The sequence below is a fragment of the Corvus cornix genome, chromosome 3 (genome assembly GCF_000738735.6).
Source record: "Corvus cornix cornix isolate S_Up_H32 chromosome 3, ASM73873v5, whole genome shotgun sequence".
Lineage (NCBI taxonomy): Eukaryota > Metazoa > Chordata > Aves > Passeriformes > Corvidae > Corvus > Corvus cornix.
In genome coordinates, this window is record NC_047056.1 from 36,638,476 (window position 1) to 36,663,114 (window position 24,639).

General features: G+C 42.4%; 1 protein-coding gene across 2 annotated transcripts; it reads right to left on the minus strand.

The window, feature by feature from the left end:
- Positions 1 to 220: 220 nt before the first annotated feature.
- FAM98A (family with sequence similarity 98 member A) lies at positions 221 to 16,966 on the minus strand. Of its 2 annotated transcripts, none has more exons than XM_039569528.1 (9): positions 16,948 to 16,966; positions 16,408 to 16,486; positions 13,364 to 13,512; positions 11,652 to 11,786; positions 8,669 to 8,853; positions 7,590 to 7,670; positions 6,177 to 6,293; positions 3,626 to 3,793; positions 221 to 2,104 (listed from the first exon to the last, which is right to left on the minus strand). In XM_039569528.1, the coding sequence occupies exons 2-9, from the start codon at positions 16,458 to 16,460 to the stop codon at positions 1,346 to 1,348; spliced, it is 1,647 nt and encodes a 548-aa protein (XP_039425462.1). In that variant the 5' UTR covers positions 16,461 to 16,486; positions 16,948 to 16,966; the 3' UTR covers positions 221 to 1,345. The 2 variants fall into 2 exon arrangements, with proteins under 2 accessions (XP_039425462.1, XP_039425461.1); XM_039569527.1 differs by lacking the exon at positions 16,948 to 16,966 and adding an exon at positions 16,691 to 16,798.
- Positions 16,967 to 24,639: the final 7,673 nt, after the last annotated feature.

The window sequence follows — 24,639 nt, forward strand, 5'->3', positions numbered from 1 at the left end:
GGGAGGAACAGAACAAAACTCAGAGCAACTGAAGGTCAGTTCTTCCCACCTCCTCCTGTTCTGACAGCTCCTCAAAGGGCAGAATACATGGTACACCTGGGGCAATTACAAAATATAAAATAGATTAAAATATTAAAAAGATGAAGCAGACAGAAATCCCCATGGATTCCCAGCTACTTTAGCAACTGCTTTTTACTGTCAAGAAAAAGAAACAAAAGCGAACAGAACATACAGATACTTTTATTGCTCACCTTTTATACAACAGCACACCTTCAGCCATTTTCTTTCACAGCTTTTTGACAATGTTTATGTACACAAAAAACCCAGCAAGAAGCATTATGCGGCTTTCAGTAAAGAAAAAAAACCCAAACATTAGAACACCAAACTCAGCCAGGTTTTGTTTTCTGCAGCAATAATAAAAGGGCTTCCTCCAGGCAGGAACTAGTATTCCCAGGCCGTAGTGCATTTCTTTAAAAAGACAACCCCCAAAACAAATTGCCCTAGATTTGCTGAGCCAGTGGTATTAACTTGCAAATAAAATAAACTTCAGTTTGTCATTTTTTCTAGCTGATTTCAAGTAAAAATTAGGTTTGGAGGAGGAGCAACTTGTTTTGGATGGATGCAGGTCAGTTTGAATTGCTACACCTAACTACAGGCCTACACACACTATCAGTTCACAATTTAGCTTAGTTTGAAATGATCTTTGCAGATTTTGGCGGCAGTCAGTCTTCAGAGTTGAGCAGGTGGGAAAACGTTGTTTAGCAGGAGATAAGGCTACTGAACATGGCATCCACAGCAGAGCTCAGATAACACAAATCCCATTTGTCAGAGGAGCTCCCTGTGCGCACGCACGTGCTGTAACGTCATGGAGACTGAAACAAGAGGTCAGCAAGCCAAAAAGCAACACTCTGAACTGGTTTAGAACGTGTAACTCAACAATGGTTATGGGGGGGAGGAATGCAGAAGTTCTACTGTGTATTATAACAGACAAATTTGACAGGTCTTGGTATTTATCCAAATCAAACAGAAGGCAAACACAGCAGGCACATTCAAAACAGAAATGTTTTGAGCAGAGGGAACCAGTCCGACATCAAAAAAGCATGGCTATTAGTTGATGTTTAGGGTGCAGGGTGTAGTGACAATACCTTTCATTCAGACAGGTTGGAGGTGCATGGGGAGGAGAGGTCTACACAAAGTTGTACTTTGCTCAATGCAAAACATCCCACCCGAAGAGATTCTACCTGCTGTGTACAAACCTGTACTAATTCAAAGCAGCATTTAAGTCAGGCCTCTGAAACCAGGTTTTATTATGTGAGCTCTGCTGAAGTGTAAATTTTTAGCAGCCTCAGCTGGTGAAATGTCTTCCTTGTCCAAAGCCAGACTGATTATACTGATAACCTCCATGCTGGAAGTGCTGCTCAAACTGTCCTCCTTGATTAAAGTTCTGTCCACCTCTGCCCCCCCAGCCACCTCCTTGACCTCCACGGCCACCACGACCACCACGGCCACCCCTCCCTCCTCCACGTCCACCCCCTCGGTCACTGTGGGACCCACCATCTTGGTATCTGTTGTCTTGCTGGTAGCTACCGCCACCACCCCCCTGGTAGCCACTTACAGAATAAGATGATGACTGGTAGCCACCATAGCCACCTCCCTGGTAGCCACCACCACCACCATGGTAACCACCTGTTTGAAAACCTGCATCTCTGTAGTTGCTCTCCCTGTAGCTGCCATCCTGGTAGCCACCACTTCCGCCATCTGTCCAGCCTCCTTGAAGCTTGTTTCCTCTTCCTCCTCCTCCTCCTCTGCCGCCATGATCATAACTACCACGTCCTCCTCGTCCCCCTCTATCATGGCTTCCTTGTTCATGACCTCCTCGCCCTCCATATGATGAGTCATAGCCTCCTCTTCCTCCTCGGTCATGACCCCCATGGTCATAACCTCCCCGCCCTCCATAGGAAGAGTCGTAGCCACCTCTTCCTCCTCTGCCACCACCTTGTTGTGAGCCACCCTCTGGTCTTTTCTGCCATGGTGGCATCTCAGGAGGTGGAGGTTCGATTTCATTGGGCCTTCCTCCTCTGTCAGGCACTCTGCCCATTAGCACCTGCAAAGGGAAAGGGAAAACTGCCATAGGAGTTGTGACACCTCACAGAGAAATCACATTTACTGAGACACACCACAGACAGAACCCACTCCAAGGTTTTTTACATCCAGAGGCAAATTTTGTCTGTTTGAATGTGACAGACCTCTGTGTCCAGTTAACAAAAATTAAACAGGGATTATCTAGTACTTGAAGCACTGCTAACAAGGTAAGTCAGGAGACCTGTGCTTTTTGTTCAAACAGCAGGCACACCAGCATGGGCAGCACCAACACAGTCTTTCACTTAACTCTTTATCAGTCCAGAGTGCTAAACTCAAATAAGCACAAGTACAGTGCAACACAGTCTCTCTCCTAACTAGTGCTCTGAATTGCTGTAGAAGACATTGACTTGATAAACAAACGGAAAAAAATTCTATTTTTCAGTAAGGATACACAGAAACTTAACAACAGACAGGTGTGAGACAGCACTGATCAGAGTGGAGCAAGACTCTAGAAGTCTTCAGCTGTCTAAGGATGGTGTGATGTTAAAAATTTAGCAAGACAAAATAGGACAGGACATTTGTACTGCTTTAAAACAATATAACAAAGGAACTTCAACGGAAGTAGGCTACTTTGCTATTTCATGCTACTGCCTTGGAAAACATTTAATATTGATAATGGAGATAAGGTAACAGATTATGCATCAGCAGCAGAGCAATACTGCATTCCTACTAAAACATACATACATTCCGATGATATAATCAACCGGTCTTACCACTTAATTTCTTACACTCCAACAACACTAAAAAGGTGCAGAAATTATCTGGGGTGGATGGGCTGTGGTCAAATCAGCACACCACTATTCTCTCCTAAATCAATTAGAGCTTTACCTGAGGTGCAGTTGGCACCCAGAAGGTAGAAAAGCATGCACCTATCCCCACAGTTTTAAAGCACCAAGTATGCTGCTGTACATAGCTACTGAGCTGCAAATTCAGCACGTTTACTTCTGTGAGCCTATTACTCTTGTGAAATCAATTTTTGAAACAAGGCAAATTGTTTAGTGTAAGTCATGTTTCTACTGTGTTGTTATTGGAACCATACACTTGACTATAATCTATTTGTGTACCCAGGGAAACCTCATTTGTGGGATCCTTGCCTTGTGATCTTAGTACATTCTATTTACATAGACCAGAAATACAGTTACTATGTAGGTGTTATTTTAGACATGGTGACAGAATTAGGTAGCAGTAGTGTAATGACTACAGTAATTATGGTAAGACAGAGCAGGCCTACTCCCACTGAAAGTAATCCAAGGTACTTCAGCAATTTTTTACTGCCCCAAAGAAGAGACACTGTGAACCTCAATAGCTGAACTTGCACTATCCATAATGCACTAATGCATTATCTGGAATGTATAAACACCAAGTTTCTTATCCTGTATTTCCAAATTCCACTTAGAATCCTGAAAAAAAGTAGGATTTGTTACTACATTCAAGTTACTTAAATATTCCTAAAAGAACAAAAGCCATTAGTCATCAAAGGTACCTTATTAATGGCACATGCAGTCTTCTCTCGGATGGACCCGCTGCTTGTTCTCATAATCTTTGACAGATCTTGCCGAGCCGCCAAGAGGTTTGCAATTGATATAGTGCACTTAGTAGATAAGAGGGCACGCTTTGGCTGGTAGACTTTAGCCAGTTTTTCTGTTTGACTCTGTTGGAGTAAAGAAAAATAAAACCCAGTCAGTTAAAGCAATGGGACACCTCAACAGAAGAATCAAATCAGCAATGAATAACAAGCCACTACTGCAAATAGAACAAAAAGTTAATATAAAATCAGTGAGAAGTACTTTATAACTAAGGATTACTTCAACAAAACTAGCATTTGTCACATTCATTTCTTAAGTAAATAGGAAACACAATTCTGACTGAACTGCCAAGACACCAATGAGCTGACAATTTTAACAATGTATATACATGCAGACTGTATTACTTCCAGGCAGTCAAACACATAATAGAAGTGTGTCATATAGTTATGTGAATTTCTGCTAGTGTCCAGAAGACACTGAAAGCTAAACACATTTTTGTTTAGGCTTCAGGTCTCCTTCTGTGCTTTCACCCTGACCCGCACCCATTCCAGTCAGGCCAGCATCACCCCATCTCCAACACTTCTCAGCAGAAAAAGGTCCTGTTAACTCTTCACTCTTCATTCTAGTCAGCTTCTTCACAAAGACAAGGCACCAAGAGCGACTGGCAGAACTAGAAATGAGATCCTACACTCAACTTTGCCTTGCATGCAATGTCTCTTCCTCTACTAACCATTCTGGCTTTTTTGAACACCTCCAAAATTTTCCAGCTGAGACACATGAGGAATCTGTGCTACCAGACAGGAGTTACCACACAACTTACGTCTCCCTTCAGTTATCAACAGAGTATAGTGTGTGATGCAGTTGGGATAAACCAGATTGCTATCTGAATGCAGATGAAGGCAGTGAGGATAGGCAAACCAGGTTCTCCAACATATCTTAACAGCACAAAAACTTAGGAGCACATTTTAAAATCCTAAAATCTTATTTTCCATCTAAAGGCAGAAAACTGGAATATGACACTGGCTAAAGGTAGGAGAAGCAAATGTATTCACCAGAGTACTAGTGTGCTTTTCCCTGGTAAGTCTGACTGAGCTCTGAACACAATGTTTTGGTGCTATGATACTGTTATAGGTGAAACTTGACATTTTAACTTGAAAAAATCCCTATTAATAGACTGCAAGGGTTTTTTTTCCCCTGGCATTTCCACTACCTGGAGAAATGGCTATTTAGTCATACTACTGTATTCTGATACTTTTCAAATAAAAAATAAAATTACCATCTAGCTAAAAGTTACTGTCAAAACAAACTGGAATACTACAGCAATGTTCTCCAATTTTGTACTGTTATGCTTCTAAAAAAAAATTGCATTTTAATAGATATAAATGCATATACACAACTTGTGGGTTTTGTGAAAATATTTTGTGTAGCTAGTCAAGTTCAAAAATATCTGAGAATTCCTAGGAAAAAAACCAAAAACACATGGATAAAGATGGCAAAGCTGTAACACAATTAGAAATCCCTGCTTTTTAAACATAATTCACATTTTTGCTCATTTTTATTTACTATTAAAATATTTAAACAGTCAGCTAGTTCTTCAGTCATCTACTAAAAAGCCTGAAGAATACAAGGTTTAAGAGAGAGTATACCAGTAGAAGTCCTACTCAGATGATGAAACAGAAAATGGGACAGGTCACAGTTTATTATTAAAGTACAGTTGCTTTTTGAAAAAAACATTTATTTAAAAAACCCACTTGATTCTATGTGCCACAGTTTAGCACTAATAACTCAAACACTGTCAGCAGCATTCTTAAACACCATGTTAGCAGATCCAGTTTAGTCCTAGAAACTAAATTACATTTACTTTTTAAATCTTGTCATTTCCTTCTGAGACATAGGAAATAGGGAAACCATGTAATTATTTCTAAAAGCAGATTATGCATCACATACTCAAAGGAGAACAGATCTCATGCCACAGCCACTTGCACGGTTCAAAGACAAAAGAAGCACATAAAGTACTACCCTGTCTATGAGGTAAGAACAAGTAGTGCCTTAGCAGCTTTTCTCATGTGCATCTGGGAAGCTGTGCTTGCAGACACACTTTGAGTTAAGGAAATCTGACTGCTGTGGACAGCACAAAGATACCGGATGGTCAACAGGAAGATGTTTTTCTACCATCACACGAGACACAGCACCTAATGGTTCACATTATGGTACTCTGAACACGGTTGGATCAGTAATCTCTATTTTTTCTAGTGGCTTTGGTGTGTAGTTACACATGGTCTGTCTTCTCATTTTACAAACTGATTTAAAACCCAACAAATCAGTTTTAAGTAAAATATTTTTAATCCTCTTACACTGTCATAAACTTCTTCAGATACTCAAAACAAAACCAGACAACTCCTGTGATTATTTCTGACTCATGAAGGACAAAACAATGATGCAATTTTGCAGAGATACTTATTATAAAGGGTTACCATTAACCACTACTTCACAGCAAGTTATTTGTACCTTAGCTCTATCTGACCAGCCAAAGGATTGCACAGTAACATCCAAACGTTTGACTAACAGTTTTCTTCGGACTTCGTATTCGTTGACTATGGCTTGATTAATTGCTTCAATTTTTTCCTGAAACAAAAATTTGCAAGCATTATTTATAGATCATAAATAGAACATTTCTACTTAATAAACTATGTGGATGGAAGAGAGTATGACACACAGAGATACTATGCAGAGCTTAAGATTGCAATTATCTACCTTGTCAAATGGACTCACAGCCAAGCTGTGCCTGCAGATGTTATCTTCCTGAAGCTTCCAAGGCTCATGTTCAGCCTTCTACCATTTCTAACAGCACAAAAACTGCACACACTGCTTTCTCAACATCCACCAGGACAGAGAAGCAAAGGTGACAATATACTACAGGCAACAAGCTGAAGCAAGGGCATATGTAAGTCCTAGGAAACAGGACAGGACATCCTTGCCTTCTTAAAAAGTAGTAAGCTTAAGGACAAAGAGCAAAGATAAAGGACTAAAAGTAAGTACAGTACTGTAAGAGGATCTTGATTAAAGTACAATCTGCATACAGGAAAAACAACAAAGTGCCCTAAAGGAAAAAGTCACCATGAGAAACACACCTGGTAGCAGAAAGTGGTTTAGTTAGAGCAGCAGGAGAGATATGCACCATTAGGGAAATAATTTATGTATCGACAGAGGCCTGGCTGGAGGGGGGGCAGTGGGGCCCACTTTAGTCTCAACAGTACAAACACTGAAGGAAGCAGACTACTGGGAGAAGATGTGCTTCAGCCTTAAGCAAGAGAGACCTGAAGTCTTGCAGCAGCAGCCATAGCTTTGTGCTTGGTGCAGCAGCAGTGATTAACCCAGGCACCATCCTCCTAGAACAGCAGGAGACAAATCCCAGCTGGAGAAGATCCCGGCTCTGCAGCCTGGGTGTACAACATCTCTCCCAGCTCCTACCTGCATACTCACTGCCTCTTGGAGAGGCTGGGAAGGAAGCAGACTACTCCAAATGAGAGAAAGAGGAGGGCATTATGAAAAGACCCATAGTTTAGCTAAAAAAAAAGCCCCAGGAGCAGACATGACACCATCTCAGCTGGGCTAGATCACACAGAGTGCTGGCAAAGGCCAGGAGAGGAAGGTTTAAGCTACTGCACAAGCATGCTGGTCAGCACCACCACTGTAGATCTTTTATTTCAGAAAAGTTTAACCTGCACCTGGACCCAGAGATTCATGAGTCTAAGATCTTATCAGTTGCTGCACATTTATTGCACCAACATATACATTATACTGCAAGAAATTATCATCTTGTCCTCAGAAAGAAGAATCATTTTGCAACACACAGAATCAAGATCAATACTTTATATACTTGAAAAAGGCAAACGGGCTCTAATACCTGCAACTACTCACCCAGTGAGCTGGTCCCAGTTGCTTCTTCAGTAAAGGTTTTCCAACATGATTAGGTGGAACCTTTGCTAGAGTCTCCTTCAGCTGTTAGGAGACACAAAATTATAAGCTTTGGCTAACAAAATTAGCTTTTCAAGATTGAAGTTAAAGGAGAGGACTGTTGGATAGTCAGAGGTATGACAGAGCAACCTCCAATATCACGTAATTTTCTCTGGAACAGAGAACCATGCACACTTCTTTTGGAAGGCAACTGTTTTTAGATTTCTGGTAGTCTCAGCTATAATTACTTAGAAATTAAGAGAAGGAACTACAGACTAGATCAACAGTTAAAACAAAGATACCATGAGGTGCAGCTCCTCTTGAAGCCAGAGGGATTATTCTACACATCATCTCTTTAATTCAGAAAAAACCCCACATTTGTATCAAAAAGCTTATATTAAGACCATGTGAAATATAACATGACCCAAAGAAGGATCCCTCTTTACAATCAAAAGGAGAAAAATCTTTAATATGAAATTTTAAATCTAACTTGCATTTTAGGAGTTTGGGCACAACTTATTTTAAAAAAATCACAACAGCCCAGAGAACACACACATGTAAGGAATACAAATAAATGGAATCACACAAATTGATGAAGTCTTAGGGAAAAGGTGTTAAGTTCTACTTTAGTTACACCACCTTTTAACTGAAACATTTTTAAAACACTAAAAAAATAAAAACATCATCCCATACAAATTTGTTTAGGTGTATTTCTTGAAAAACATTTCTCTTTAACATTCTTCCTGAGGCCTAAGCTCAGCATTTTCTATGTCTCCTGCAGCAAGTGATGGCATTAAAACCTAGAGCAGTCACCCTGGAAGGCAATGATAGCAGTACTCCCTGACCTCATGCCTTGGCATGGAAAAAGCCTTTAAAATCATTTTCAAAATTCTCTTTGCATATGCAGTAAAACACATTAACTCTCCTTCACAATTCAAACACTGGAGTTTCACAAGAGACAAATGTCGCCCAGGTAGCAGAACTATTTTCCATCAAAACAGTAACATCATAAGTATTCCAACTTTTCTTCCTTTGGATCTTACTTTTTTTTCAATTCCACTGAAGAACTGGAACATCGTTATGTTGGCGGGAGGCTTGGACATGCCTAAAGCAATACATATGCCTTTCAGCTCCTGAAAGACTTCACTGCCACCTCCTTCCTGGGCTTTTTTAGGAGGGGCATTCACACACAGCATTCTGGCAGCTTCCAGTTCTGAGATGAGGTATGCTGGGATAAGAAAAATTAGATTTGACCATCAGATCCAGCAGAGTAAAGTTATTTTAGAGCCAGTGAAAACTCAAGTGCTTACAAACAACAGCTGTGCAAATGGACTGTTTTAGATAGAGTGAGGGATAGAAATTTTGTATCCACAGAACACAACAAACAGAGGACAGGTTTAGTACAACCAATTAAAGCCTGGAAAAAATCCCCATGATTCCAGCAGGTATTAATCCCAGAGTTCAACAGAGCACAGCTCTTTTCCTTCATGCTTCACCCAGCAAAGACAGGAAACTAGGAACATGGAAACAAGCAGGATGAGGGACTGGGATGTGCATTAAGGGTAGTCAAGCAAGCACTTCTTGAGGCTCTAGGAAAAAAGCAAGGAAACGAGTAAAGAGAAGTGAAATGTTGGGTGAATCTCCTCTACTTTCCCATGCAAAATGCAGAGTGGAAAAATAATCCCACTTAGAAGTACTATTGAGAATTCATGTTTACAATAACTTCGGAAAGGAAGGCTGTAACTGATGAAATAGAAGCTAGAATGGCTGAAGTTCTCTTCAATATCAGAACTGTAAGAGCCTACCACTACATTGTAAGTCCTTTATCAAACAGAGAAAAATCAAAATCACAATTTCTGAACACAGTATATGCCCAGAATTTCAGCATCAGGTGTCATTTACAGTGATACAAATTTATAATGATACAAAGAGCCTTTGTTGGCAGGTGTCACAACTTTAAGGTTTGACTTTTAAAAAATGCACAGGTTTAGCAATACTCTTCTCATTAGTCATACTGAGTGACCATAGCAATAATGTACATAAACATTTCTAAAAATAAGAAAAATTGATACTGCAGACACACTTGTGAGCAGAGAAGTAGACCCATGGCTGTACAAAAGAAGCTTATTATTCATAAAATTGGGCAGATAAAAAGATTAATAAAACACAGCATTTTAATGATCTCTAGAATTTCTTCTAGATCTCTAAAATGTCTTCTGCTAAAGATACAGAACACCTTATAAATAAAAAAGTTCTTAGAATATGTAAAGCAGTGAAGCATCCTCTCTCAGTTCTTTCAGCAATACTTTATACAGGGTTTTCTTACACTGAACTTCCAATTATTTACACTCTTTTCAGGCCTACTGGAAAAGAAACTACCAGAATAATTTTGTTTCAAAAACTTAGAGATCCCATTTAAGCTACCTTCAACCTCCTCTGATAATGACAAAAATTTTTAAGTCTGTCACTAAGACAAATGTTCTTCAGATAGTGATTCTTTTTTGCAGACCTCTTCTGAACCAGCCTGAAACTCTTGTACTTTTTGTTTTTGCAGATGCCACTACCTAACATTGTATTCTAGTGATGCTGCACACTCAGGGCAATCAATCCTAACTACTTAGGTTTATTTGGTGCATTCCTCTCTCAGCAATACTGCTACATCTTCCAAGTGACATAAACTGTGCTGCATTTCATTGAAGTGTAAAATACCCTGGCATTTCATTACAGAGGTTTATCCTGTTTCTCCCAAAAAAACCTAGTTTTATGGCTCACAACAGGATACCTAATAAGTTCACTTGATGCAGCTTAAGAAAGCTATGCAACTATCGTGGTGCACAAAAAAGGAGTTTGGCACTATTGCAATTTCACATTTGACAGTAAACACAGTAATCCTGCCAGATAGGATACCAAAGTTCAGCTCCTGAACACGGCCTTGTATTACCAAAACGTACATCCCAAAGGACCTCTGGGATAAACTGTGTGTCACAGACAAGCCAAATTTATTGAATGGCTTGGCTGAGAGAAAATAAGCTGAACAGGAGATTGGTTGAGCTACAAATTATTTTAAATGCAACAGCTACCACACTTCATCCAACATTTTTGAACATACTACAAAAAATATTCAGATTAAGTCTTCTCATCTACTGTTGAAATACAGGAACCTACTCTGTAATTAACTTTTGTATCTCAGATGAAGGCAGAACTAAATTTCTTTTTGAAAAGTTAAAGAATCAGCAGCAACTGAGGAAGCAAATAAAACATTAACTCACATTTAATTTGAGATCAGATTAAAACTAGTACTGCAATTTCTAACTCTGAGACTTGTATTTCTTTATTTTAATGTGAGTCAATATCCCACACCTTTTACAAATTCAAGTACTATTTCTTCTCCTCTAACATTTCATAGGCAGAAATAAAACCAATTTAGCTGTAGAGATTTGATGGGCAGAAAAGACATCACCATTGCTAACATTAATTTCCTTTCAGTCAGCAGAAGGCAACAGCTATTTGCTAAGGATGATGATCAAAAGAACTGGAAGTTGGGATAAAACATTCTCTCTTTCATAACAATTCCAACTGTTGTCAGTGTAGGAAAATGCAAGTTTTGTGGCACCTTGCAAGTCATCACACTGGGAGGGGGCTCCAAAACTATGATGCATCTGATGTTAGTGGTCATTTTTACAACCATGCTAAGTGGAGTTCAGTAGCTAAATTCTGGCAGAATTCTTCAAATAATCCCCTTTTTGTTGTGCCTTTTCAGAAGTAATAGGACAGGCTTTTTGCTCGTGAATGCAAAAAAGGTTAATACTCATAATATCTTCCGTCATATACTGGCTACACATTGACTGGTAAACCCAGAAGTGTCATACTCTGACACTGTAAATTACAGAAAAAATAATGCATATTTTTAGGTAACTACACTGTGGTACATTGTGCTAGACAAACCAGTATCTCATTAAGTGGAAGAAACAATACTATGAATCTTGCAGAAAACCAGATTTGCTTGCAAGCACCCTTTTAACTTACTAAGCAGCAAGAGACAGTTCTTTTGATTATGAAGGCGTTTTGTCACATCTCCTGATGTTAATGACGCATACGGACAGTTCATTTCAGACAGCAACCCACTCATTTCAAGCTGAAATTCTTCTGCTTCATTTGGACCTTAGAAAGAAAAGAATAATCATTCATTCACTGCTAATATATATGGGGCTATGATTAGAATGAATTAGTTATTTAAAAAAATAAATCTTTTGCTTGAGTTGCTATTTAATACTAAGACCTGTTTTTAATGGAGGCCAAGTGCATTTCTTGGGTTCCTCCAAGACACAGCATAACCTATTTGGAACCATGATATGCTTCACTAATGTAAAATTTTGTTTCACTGACAGCTTTTCCAAGCTACAACAGACAGGCACTGGCAACTTCTACAATGAAGGGGGACATTAAAAACATCACAAATTTTACAGGTGTATTTTAAATATCGATTATCTCTTCCCATTACAAATGTCTCAGATAGTTATGACAAAGTCATGAATAATAAACATGGCTTATGAATGCTCTTTTTTTTTTTTCTATTTCTTCTCCCTGTAAGCCCACATTTGTCAACTGATTTTATTTCATATCAATATCCTTTAAAAATAATTAAGTCATGTAAACAAAACCTTTGACTGATATTTCTGTCAAAAATTACTGAAACTAATCAGAATTTTTTAGGTAAAAAGAAACAGTGATGAGAAGTAACTATTTTTTATCTTTTGGAAAGAGACTTCATCCCCAAATGTCTGTTATTCCCAAACTCAAGACATACAAAATGAAGGTAGGACTTGAAGGTACTCCAGCTAACATGTTTCTATCACTGTGTTTAAAGAACTTGAAATTGGTGTTTGAAAACTTCTGGATTGTATTTTTACACAAAGCATAGAATAGGAACCTTATACTACTAGAAGGGGTGAGATACTGTATTGCTACAGAGAAAGAATGTGAAATACACTCAAGGAAGAAAGAATGAACATGTCAAAAACAGAGAGAAAGGAAGCAACAGATGCTGAGGTAAAAGGCAACAACCTTTGGCCACTGAGTAAATACAAAGCTCAGCTCATAAAGACATTATGAGTTAATATATTAGATATTCAGCAATATGGGTTATTATACCAATTTAACAATTTAATCTGTAGAATGTCACGACTAGCTGACCAAAACCAACTTTTTTTTTGAAAGCTAAGGTTTGCTTCCTCCACCAAAATGAAAAACAAACAATCATTTTCAGGCTCCTTCTCAGAGCGTTTCATGAAGAGGGAAAAATTCATAGAAAGCACAGAGTTAAGGTAACCAACACTAAAAAGAAAATATGGTTACCGTAGTCAGAAGAATGTTACCCTGAATAGTAGTACTACTGACATCAAAATTACAAAAGGAAGCATTTAAATAAAATATTCTCACGATCTAATAAAAACCCCACTAGCATTAATGTTTCCCTAAATCCACCCAAGAACGTTAAAAAACAATATGGCTGAAAAATTGAAAGAAAAAGCTAATTTCAGAAGAAAGACAGTTTGATCGCCACTATTATTTCAACCTATACTGGCTGTTCATTAGGCAAGCTTGAGGTGGAAAATACCCAAAATCTGGCAGTGTGCAGACAACACTCCCTGGTACAACAGATATCGTCAGCCCTAATCTCTGTGGCATGCAAGAACACCCTTTAAGTGCATGTTTGTGCTGGAGTTATGACTACTTACTGTTGGTTGCCTGCACGTTTTCCTCTAGTTTACAGAAGAGCCGTAACTCAGACACCAACCAAGCACAGAGTTTGGTGAATTCAGGGGAGCTGGCTCCATGAGAGACTGCCTGAGCCAGCGCTCCGTCGTCTAACAACGGGCCTTTGTAACTGCAAAGTAAAACAAAATTAATATTCATATTTGCTGTGACTAATGTCCTTTGAAAGATTTATTTTATCCTCTAAACATATTGAGAGCTACAACCACAACACGTCTGCAGTGCTGATCTCCAGGAGCGGTGATTCCGGGACTGAACTGTAGCAAGAAGCACACTGAAAACATCTGAGTAAACTCAGCATTTCTGTGCACATTAATTTACCATCCAAGAGACTGTGTCACAAAATATCACCATCAAAGGTTTCCTCCTCCAGAATCTTACCATGTACAGTGGCAACTTCTCTGCCTCCATCTCTTGAAGATGTTACTGACAACAGATCTATCCAGGGCAACTGCAGTCTCAGAGAATCCTTCCTGAGCTCTACATACTGCTTTACAGTTGAATAATTACTGCTGAACAAGTGCATCTTTTCTGTCATTTCCTATCACATATAAAAGGGTTGCCATACAAAACAAAGCCTTTGATAGAAATATTACAAAAGGGATCTGCATGACAATATCCTCTCCTGAAAACCCAACCTCCCTAAATAAGCACAAGAAAAATCAATGGAATTAGTTCTTTGCATAAGCAAAATAAGCCAAATATCAGACCTAGTGTAAGAAAGCATGAGTTTACAATCAGATCTTAGAAAACAGTTTTCAGGACATCTCTCAGGGGGGAGACTGAAGAGTAGGGAGAAGGCTGCCTTATTAACCAGGTACAAACACAAGTTAGAGTTCACCCGAGTATTTTAGAAAAAAAATGTACAATATTTTGGTATACTGTCCCCAAAAGAGAACATCCAAGAGTGCATATAACCAACTGAAATCTCTTGGAAACTTCCAGGTAAAGTCACCCACTACATCACAACAATCCAATGAGTTCAGGCAAACTCTTGGCAAACATCAGGAATAAAAAAAAAAAAAAATCTCAAATTGAAATGTAATTCTCTTCACTCTGCTCCTGTGCTTAGTATCACATACAAAGGATTTGGCCTTTACTGTAGTGGCCTGTTACTTCAGCCAAGTAAAATGAAGAAGCCACACTCAAAAATAACTTTTACCTCACAGAGCAGCTTGATTTGTGACAGAGTTAATCTACTGGCAGCTGGTGGGAAGCTGTAATCTCAGGCATTACAACCCTACTCAATGACCACAGTAGGCTGGACACTTCAAGAGGCTAATTAGAGCAAGTTTAAGTCCCATCCCACAGACGTTTCAGACATACACATGTTGGTCTGGGAACATCTGGGACTCAGAATAGAAGCATCCAGTTATAGATTAAAGTAGAAAGGAAGCAGTGGCAAGCCTTTTGCTTTGGGAGGATCAAGATTTAAGGCCCTGGTCACATTTTCTAGAGGCACCTTTTCTAGATTTTTTCTTTAACAGAGGTAACATCTTGAATGCGTTATTTCTGATAACTATGACTTCACCTACACATCGATCTGGCCAATAATCCAACTTGCAGATTCCTTGCAAGCAGCTTTTTCCTTCTGTTTCTGCCAATGGCACATGTTCTAGAGCTACACATTCTTTTGGTAACACTGTACTATCCCGTCTGTTTGCTTTCTCAACAGTTCAGCAAACTGATTTACAAGACAAGAGGCCACCATCTGAACACCTTAAGCACAATTACAAAAAGAAACAGCTCTTTAACATGCAATGCTATTAAAAAAAAAAAAAAACCAACAAGCAATATATTAGAAATGGCTTCAGTATCTGGTGAGAAAAAGTAAGTTGAACCATGAAGACCGTGAAGCTTTTGCCAAAACCTCAAACACCCCAGTCTTTTCAGACACCAAGAAACAGAAGTCCTTTAGACACATGCAGAAGTTTTCCCAGTTGTTACCAATACTGCTGAGGTCTCATGTCTTTCATCCTCCAAATTTTCTTTTCAACCACTGTTGTCAATTTTGCTTCATGTGACTTATTTGTTCATCTACTTTCACTGTTTGCTTCATTTCTTTATGTCAAAAATCAACAACACTTTCTGTCTCTAATTGCACAAATCAGGAGCACAAATCCACTAGTACCCTTTTAAACAAATGACAGAAAAAAGAAGCCAATCACAGTATTTTCATTGTGGCAGAGTGGCCTTTTCACATTTCAGTCGGAGAAATACCTGCCAAAACAGAAGCCTATTTGTCAAGCTTTGCAACTATCATCACTAACTTAGCCTGGAAATATAATCTTTGTTGGAGCATAATGACTCTAGCCATAAAGTGATTTATGGGAATGGGGCCAATGTGAGTAAATACAGCTGTTTGCATAGAACCAGCAGAAATTATAGCTGCCTGTCCTCCGAACTCTCAATAGTTTACAGCTATGGGAGCTTACAGCAGGACGTGTTCTCCATGCTCTCCCTTTCATAATTATGGAACCTTTACCTGTTACTCTGACAAAGTAACAGGTCTAAACAGCGAAAGTTTCCTGTGCTTTTCCTATTACACTTTAAAAAATGTAAAGAGAACAAACACTCCCTAATTTGCGATTCTTTTTACTATTTTTCCCCCCACTAAATATGAAGCCTGAAGGTTTTCTTCTTGTCTGACTTATCTTTAAAGGTCTCTTTATCCCTTCCCATCCTCAGCTAGGACCGCTAGGCAGAACAGAGCAGCAACCGACGAGATGGCACCCAAGAATCAAAGAGATCAGAGAAGTGCAACGCTCGCCAAGGCCGTGCAGCTAAAAACCTGCCCGTCTGGCTCGGGGCATCATCACCAGCCCCGCTCTGGGGGCAGCTCTGACAAAAAGGGACCATTCCAAGCGCTGCCGTGCGCTGTGGTCCTCAGGAGCGACAGCGGCTCCGCCTGTGCGGGGCGGACAGCGGCGCTGTGTCCCCTGCCGGGCCGCCCTCTGCTCCCGGCCCACACCGGGAGCGCCCCGCACCCCCACCCCCGGACACGTACCCCAGGTCCTCCAGCGACTCCAGCACGTCGTTCTCCAGGAGCTCGAACTCCATCCTGCGGCGGGACACGGGGGGCAGACCTGCGCGACAGCGGGACTCAGCGGCACCAGTACTCGAACCCCCACCGCCCGCCATTCCCCCCCTTCTCCAGCCCACCCCGGCTCCGTGGGGAAGGCTCAACTCTCAACCCCCGCCCTGCGGTGAGGGAGAGCCCCCAAGGCCGCAGCCCCTCTCCCCCGCTCCCCATGCTCGCCCTCTTCCCGAGCCCCCGCGGCCCCACGCACAGCGTTCGCAGCTGCGCCGCCGACTGCCGGGTTGGCATCTCAGGGCGGGGAGCGCGGCTCCGAAGCCCCCGGCCTCACTCTTCACCCGGCTTTTCTAGGGCCGCCCAACCCCATGCCTGACCGGCGCCGCCTCCGTCCGCGGCGGTCTCCGCCTATCCGCCGAGCGGAGCAGCATTGCTAAACAGAGACGCGGGTCCGAGCCCGGAAAACGGGTTGTTTTTGTGGGAGAGAAGCCCGGGACGAGCCAAAGATCTCACTTTTCTGTTCAGGCTCCAGCACGGGCAGACCCGGAAGAAGAACACCCCCCTCCCCGCCGCGGAGCCCGCGCAGGAATGTGCTGCGGCGAGCGGCGTCGAGGCAACGGGCGGGGGAAGGGGGGAGGACGGGGCGCCGGAAGGGTCAAACAACGCCAGGCAGCGAGCGCGCGTCCCCACCCTGAGAAGACCCCGCGGCACGGCCGGGACCACAAATCCCGGCATGCCTTGCGCGCAGCAGGGCCCCTCGCGGGGGGCGCCCGGCAGCGAGTACAATTAATAAAATTAATTAATCGAAATAGTTTCAGTTCAATTACTATATGGAATCCGCGGGTCTCGTTTCTCCTCTGCTCCGTGCCCCGGCGGCGCGGGCTGCAGCGGTGTCACGGTCGGGACGTGGCGTTTGGGGATGCCGAAGGCTGCGCTGAGCGTACCAGAGCCTGCCCGACTCTGTGCCGTGAAACTCCGCACAGACGCTCTGCCAGCTTTTTTAAAAAATATTTTAAATTCGGGGGGGGGGGGGCAGGGGAGGGGTGTAGCAGCGTTCATTTTTTCCAGCTGCTCAGTTGCCAGCATCTTAAGAGGGAAAGCCGTGCACGTAGGTACAGATCCATGACCAGGAACACAAAGCCCAGTTACGGGGCTAAAGGGGCTCATTCTGCTTGCTCTCTGCAGCTCTGTTAGCCAGCACTGCCCAGCTGCCCGGGACAGCAGTCCCACAGAACGTCAGTACTGGAAAGGAGGCACGGATAAGAGCATATGTTGGGATGGCTACACCATTCTAGGGAAAGCCAAAACCATTTGTGCAAAAAATAATCCCAGTCTGTCACCAGCAGCGAGCTAATGCTGCAGGAGGGGAGTCCCGTACTTCATGAAACTGCCCTTGGCAGGCACAAAGAAGAAAAGCTGCAGTCAAAATATGAAGGATCTTGTATCCTCAATCTAGGTAGGAGGATAAAAAAACAGTACCTTGAAGGGCTAGAAAAAACAAATACTTCACTAGCAGACAGCTCAGTCACCAGTTCTGCTACTAAAGACGTATCAACTACACATTTAGGGGGAAATTACCTCCTAAGGACTAAAATCTTAATGTCAAAGGAATAATACAGGCATTCTACTTTGTGGATTTACTTCTAGTTGTACAGTGGTTAGTACAGTGTAGCCATAGACCACTTCAATTTTTTAAAAACGAAAGAGATAAAGCTGGCAAGCTGCCTTGTCACTGCTGGGCTGTGAGAATTACCTGATTTTCCTTTAGTCAACCCATTTTTGATTTAAAGCATCTCAGGTGTTCTGCTTGGGAGCCTTGCCTGGGTGGATAGTCTAAACTGGAGATCTGGGGGATTGAGCTTGTAGCGGGTTGGGTTTGTAACCGAGCAGAAACACCAATTTAGAGTAGTGGTTTGGTCCAAAATACTCATTACTGTTTATCTGCTGTGAGAGAAGAATTAGGAGAAACGCAAAGCAGGCACCAAACTTGAAAGAATATAAAGAAGTTTATTAACAGACCTAAAAAAAGGGGAAAAAAAATTATACCACCTTCAGAACTCTCCTCCTCCCCCCACCTTCCTCCCTTCTCCCACTGACAATGTAAAAAGACAACCCTTGAGATGTTCAGTCTGTTTACCACTTCCATAATAACCTTGTTCAGTCCATTTAGGAAGAGGAGTCTCTCTTGCCCATGCTATGAAAACATTATCACAACGAGACAGCCGCCCACTTCCAAATATTGTTCAGTCCATATAGGAAGAGGAGTCTCTCTGCCTGCGTGTGAGTCCCTTCCCCCGACTTGCAGCTTTTCCCACAACTGTTTTCGAGGGTCCACTCTTGAAGTTTTTGGGGTACAATTTTAAGGTTGAGCAGTTCAGAAACAAAAACAGAGGCCCTTCTCTTTCCCTGGGAGCAAAGGGTCTTCCTCATCTTCATCGTTAGGACTATCTCTGGGAGCATCTCTAGGAACTGAGGTTTTCTCCTTTCCCGTTTGGAGCAAAAGTCTTCATCTGGTCCATCTCTCCCTGTCCAAACTTCTCATGAAATTACAGCTGCATCAGCATCTGCCTATCTCAGCGCAGGTGCTTTTGCTCACGAGTTGAACACTCCACCCCCCATATCTTCATGGAATTACAACGGGATACTCTGATATATCACAGCTTCACAACAGACTTTCAGCTTTAAGCATCTCCTCTCTCTCTTCCCTCAGGTTTTCAGCTCTTCACAGCACTAAAAGGGTTAATCTCACCTCGGCCTTGCAGCTTTGCAGCTGGAATGTTGAATTTTTCTTATCGCAGTGGAGAGGGGGGAGAGCCGAGCCGCTCCGGCTGCCCACGGCAAGGCAGTGGGGGGGTTCCACGGCTGGAACAGGTCCATGGCTCCAGGATGGCCGTGGCCCGGCCCGGCCTGGCCCAAGCAGGGCCTGGCCGGGCCCGCTGGCCCCCACTCGGGGCCCGCAGCCACCTGTGCCAGCGCCGGAAACGAGAGAGAGCTTGGAGGGGGAGTTTGCCTATTCTTAAATGTGGATCACAGAGGTGGTCACAACTTTAAGTGGCTTAGAGAATTGTCCATATCCAAACTGGCCAGCTGATAGGTTCTATCAGTTCCCAGAGGAAACTGTAAGCACCCCTTGGCAAGGACATCCCTTCCGGGACTATGCTTGCTAACCTATGACAGGCTTTTCCTCACAAATTCAACACTGCTGCTGAAAGCTTGTGACCTTTTGCTTGTTTGGTTGACTTGAGGGGTTCTGTTTGGTTTTTGTTTCGTTGTTTGGGGTTTTTTTAATGTAATGGTTGGGTTGAGCTTGCTTGCACAGGTGGAAGTGTACAAAGCTGGGCAGTATGTCCACAGTCTGACCCTGCTCAGTTGGTGCTGCTGCTTGTGCTCATGACAATGTTTAGCCCTTATTTCTGAACCTTCTTTTCTCTTGCCCTAAATTTAGGGTTTAAAAGCATTCCTAGGAGCAAGCAGTACATGAAACTATTCATTTTGTCACATGGACACTGTTCCTGTGTCCAATCCTGAACCTGCACATGTTGTGAAGTGAGGATTTTGTGCTAATTTCATGGAGACATTTGCTGTCATCTGCATTTACTGCTCAGGTAAGCATCGGCACAGAAGGGTTGTATTAATCTTGGCACTCCGCTAACAACATCTGCCTTCTGAAACAAATAAGTGTATTTCTCTCTTGGGTTCAGTTGTGCCAATACTGCAGGGTAGAGACAATTTGGAAGGCATCTTCTCCAGTCTGTGTCACTCAGTTCCATAACTGCTTTAATGTCCCTTCTGTGCTGTGGAAATCAGTAGTTTCTTGAAAGACATATGCATCTTGTGGCTGGGAAGAAGAACAGTTGGAGAGGTGTGATGCTAACCTGAAGAAGGCAGCCACAATTTTGTCCTGGGGACAGGGATGAGAGTTTTGCTTTGTCATTGTGTCTTAGCAGTTGTGATTTTTTCTTTTCCTACCAACAGAGGGTTTTTCACCACACAAATTTTGGAGACATGGGAGGTGTGAATGGCCACTGCACAGCATCCTGGCCCCTCTAGAAGAAATTAGTTTTGATGCTGGACAGTTTTTGTTTTGCATACAAGTGCCTCTTGAACAAAATAATATTGTCCTGAGCATTTTGCTGTTGCACAATGAGATACAGAGCTCTACAGACAGGTTACTTCTGGGAGCAGCAGCCACTTGGGCTTTTGGCTCATGGAAGGTTGGTAAGTGGGGTAGATTTCCCTGGGCTACACAAGGTGCTATGGACTTGTCAGCCTGCAGAACTGAGCTCAGCTCTCCTCGTGTTTGTTCTCTCCCTGGGGTAGGTTTGTTACGCCTGCTTCCCTTCCCGCCCTCACTCACAGAGAGCTGTAGGACTGGGAGTCCAGTGTGTCCCTCAGGCAGCTTGACTGCAACGTCCTGGCTAGAGCCATACATGACTCCCTACACTGTGCCACTGCTAGAAAAGTCATGTAATACTGATTTCTCCTATGGCAAGAAGCAAACCAGCCCAGGCTGCTGCTGTCCTCTTCAAGGGACCCCTGTAAACCCCTCCTGACCCCCTTAGCGCGGGAGAGATGGGGATGTGTGTGGTGGGTATCGGTCAGGTGCTCCCAGGCTGTTACATACAGGTTAAGGAAGTTGGCAGCCCATGCATGGCCTGAGGCACTGCAGCCCAAAAATATTTATTGTGAGAGGTGTGATGGATTAGATGCCAGTTGTCATTAAACAAAGACAATTTGTTTCCTGTGTACTTGCCTTTTGTGATTGATTGGTTTTGGTGTCTGGGATGCTGCGAGCTCTGACTGAAGATAAATGACTTCCTCCTGAGTATATACTCTCACAGCTAATAAAGTAAGGCTGTACCCCTCCTTCAGCTTTGCACCAAAAGAACCTGTCGCCAGCGTGGTGGAGACTTGTTGAACTTGCCCAGGTCACTGAAGACACACCCTGATGGTTTAAACCTCACTTCCATACAAAAGCTAGCCAAAGACAACAACCTTAAGGCAGGCTTTATTTCATTACAGACAAATTTATTTTCACAGTGTTTACACCACCCCCACCTCAGGTCTTGCCTGTTGGCTCTGTGGTTGTCAAAAATCCCCATGACAGCAGCATGAAATATGAAATCTGCACTTGCAGAACAGCATGAAACACACTTGAGTGTTACCAGGTGCAGAGGGGTAAAGTGCTGCTAAGCACTTTTATATCAAAATCAATTGTTTTACTAATTTCTTTGAGGATGCTGCAGCTTCTTCCATGTCCAGATGCAACAGAATCCAGCCACTGTACTGCAGCTCACTGTCTGCCAGACATACAGCTGGATTTGCCAGGTGTCTAGAAATGTCAGTTCTGGCTCAGAGCATGCTCTGGTTAGCCAAATGGCCTATTGGTAGTACTAAATGAAACCAGATACTACGAAAGATCAAGAGCAGGACAATGACATATGGCACTTCCCCTACTATTCACCGAGCTTCTGACTACCTTCAGCTCTCCGGACTTTCTTCAGTCCTTACTGCTGCGCCATCAGGTTCTGCCTGAGAGGATTAGAGATGAGAGGGTACCAGGGCGAGCTGACTGCCCTGACAGCTGACTGCCAGTGGCCAGTTATTGAGGGGATCCACAGACTCTGGGTGACTGTTTGTGGGTGCCAGCACACTGAGTGGGGCAGTGAGCCTTGAGGTCTTGCCATGATCAGTATCTGCAGCTGGAGGGAACACGGATCCAGGGCTGGCTACTAGATAAATGAGCATCTGTCCTGTTACTAAGGAGGCCCATGCTGTATGTCTCTCTGTATGTTCCACTACAGACCTTCATTCCAGAGAGAAAGAGGATTATGGTGTTGGTCCTGTTTTCATTTGCAGAAGTGCTGTTTTCTGGTTTTGTATGTGTTTATCTGTGTGGCTGACCATGTGCACACACATAGATGTGTTGTGTGCTTACTGGGAGTACACACTCAGCCTTGATGCTGTCTGGACCTGGTGAGAAAAAAGATGCAAGCAGCTTCTCTTCTGTGAGGCTACTAGGTTTACCAACTCCAGCCAACACTTCCACTGCAGGCAGGAGGTAATTTCTGCTAAAGAACACAGTTAAAATGCAGCCTTTGTGTGACAGGTAATTTTTTCACTAGCTGTACAGACCATGTTTCTGAATATTTTCTGGAGCAGCTGGATCTCTGCTGCTGTGATGCTCTGATAACGATTAAAGTACAGGCCATCCCTTCTAGGCAGGCTGTTAGAATCCATCCCTGGATTACACCTCTGTTAGCCAAAGGATGTCGGTGCTATGGTAATTAGTTTACCAGTCAGCCTCTGCAGTAGCAATTAAGGAAGGAGAAAGGGAAAGTGGATCTATAACACAAGAACAAGCTAAGAGTTGACAATTCAATAGTTAAGATTATACTGATGGGTATGACTTATTGCGTGAAGTTTGGGGAAAATAAGAATTTCTAAAATGTTCTTCCCTGAGCAGCAGCAACAAACTAGTTTGTGGGTTTTTATCATATATAAAGCAGGATGAGCCTATCTACACATGGAATAGCCATCTCTCAGACATTATTTTTGAGAATAATCAACAGCTATGATAAATCTTTGGGGGGGGGAGGGAAAAAGCACAGCCTGTCTTTTTTCTTCTACATGCTTGGCAGCTGCTGTCAAGACATTTTTGTTGGTGAAACACAGCACCACTTCCCTTGAGATGAAATACTTGTGAGAAGAGTTAACAAGGCACTTCTGTGAACACATGACAAAGTAGTTTGCATGAATAATTTAACAGGGTAGCTGAGTTTAAGAATAGCTGCAAGATTCCAAATTAAGTATAGAGACAAGAGCTTTAAAAAGCCTTTTCCCCTACTTTAAGCAGCTCTTCCAAAGGATACAGAAAGGCCTGTAAAGGCCCTATGAATCAAGAAGCTTCAGAATCCAGTGCCCTCTCTTGCCACTATTAATACCTCATAGTAGCCTGCACTTTTTAAATCCTCTTTAGAGAACAATTTTTAAAGAAACAACACTCAGGAATCAGTATAATTTCATAAAAGTTTAATGTGTGCTTTTAAAATAACACTATTTAATCGAGAGAAAGGAATCCACACATAAGAGTCTTTTTGGATGCTGGCAAAAGAGCTTAAATTAGAGACATACCCATGACCAGCAGGTTTAACCAGTAAGAATACAGAGAAAGCCTCACTGATTAATCACATTAATAATAACGAAAAGAATGTGCCCTCATACAAAGAGAGGAGCAAAAGATACCATTCCAGTCATGCAAATCTGCACTCACCTTCTCAGAACAGGTTTGCAGAAGTCTGGCAATTCCAGATAACATTTTCTTACCTCCTGTGGAAAGTAATCAAGAGCCAGCAAAGACAAATACTTTTCAGAGCCAACTATGTTCACCCTAAAATCTCACTTGCTGGAGCTTCTAGTGGGTTTGACTGTTACAATCCCAAATTTTAGGCCCTTTTAATTGTTTCCCTCTCCCCTGCATCAAAACCTTTCAATAGCTAAACAGCTAATCTGGAAAGAATTTGTCAAGCTGTTTGACTGGAATGTTAATGGCTAGTGACTCAAGCAATCGGCCACTTGCAAAAGCAGCAGCCCAGCTGCAGAGGGGGCTTACAGCCAGCACCACGGGCTACAGCTGGGGCTTGTGCCAGATAAGGGAGAAGGTCGATAAAAAGACCCTTTGGAAGTGGGATAGGTGGGGAGGCATTGGGGTATTCACATGGAGGCCTGAAGGTGCTCATCCCTTTCCTTCTGATGGGGGCATAACTGGCTAAACTATGCTGTCCTGAAAGGCAGCTGTCACATCTTAGAAGGTGTCATAAACCACAAAGACCCCCAAAGTGCCCTCAAACTAATTTCTGAGGCCTTTCACCTATCCTTTCTTTCGTCTTTATACATTTTCTTAAATGTTATTTTTATGCTTCTGTGTTGTTATATTTCTACAGATAATAATCAAACCAGCTACATACCTCCTATCCTTTGCAACCAAATTGTTTTGAAATAAACCCAGAATATATATATTCATAAACACCGGCCATTTAGTGTTGTTTCACTGTACTCCACCCCAAGGGATGTATTATTAACAAGAACCTCAGTTACCCCACCTTCAGGGGTGGGTTGTAACACAAGCATAATACAAAATGAAAACAGCTGTCAATGAACACACTGTGAATGTAGAGAGTTCACTAGGAGAAGGGATTTGTAAGA

Bases quoted from the DNA above. Each gene is read 5' to 3' on its own strand.
- FAM98A (XM_039569528.1), bottom strand. From the start codon at position 16,460: ATGGAGTTCGAGCTCCTGGAGAACGACGTGCTGGAGTCGCTGGAGGAC. The intron at 13,513-16,407 runs GTACGTGTCCGG...TTTACTTTGCAG, and splicing joins GAGTCGCTGGAGGACCTGGG to TTACAAAGGCCCGTTGTTAG. The intron at 6,294-7,589 runs GTGAGTAGTTGC...TTTTTGTTTCAG, and splicing joins AACTGGGACCAGCTCACTGG to GAAAAAATTGAAGCAATTAA.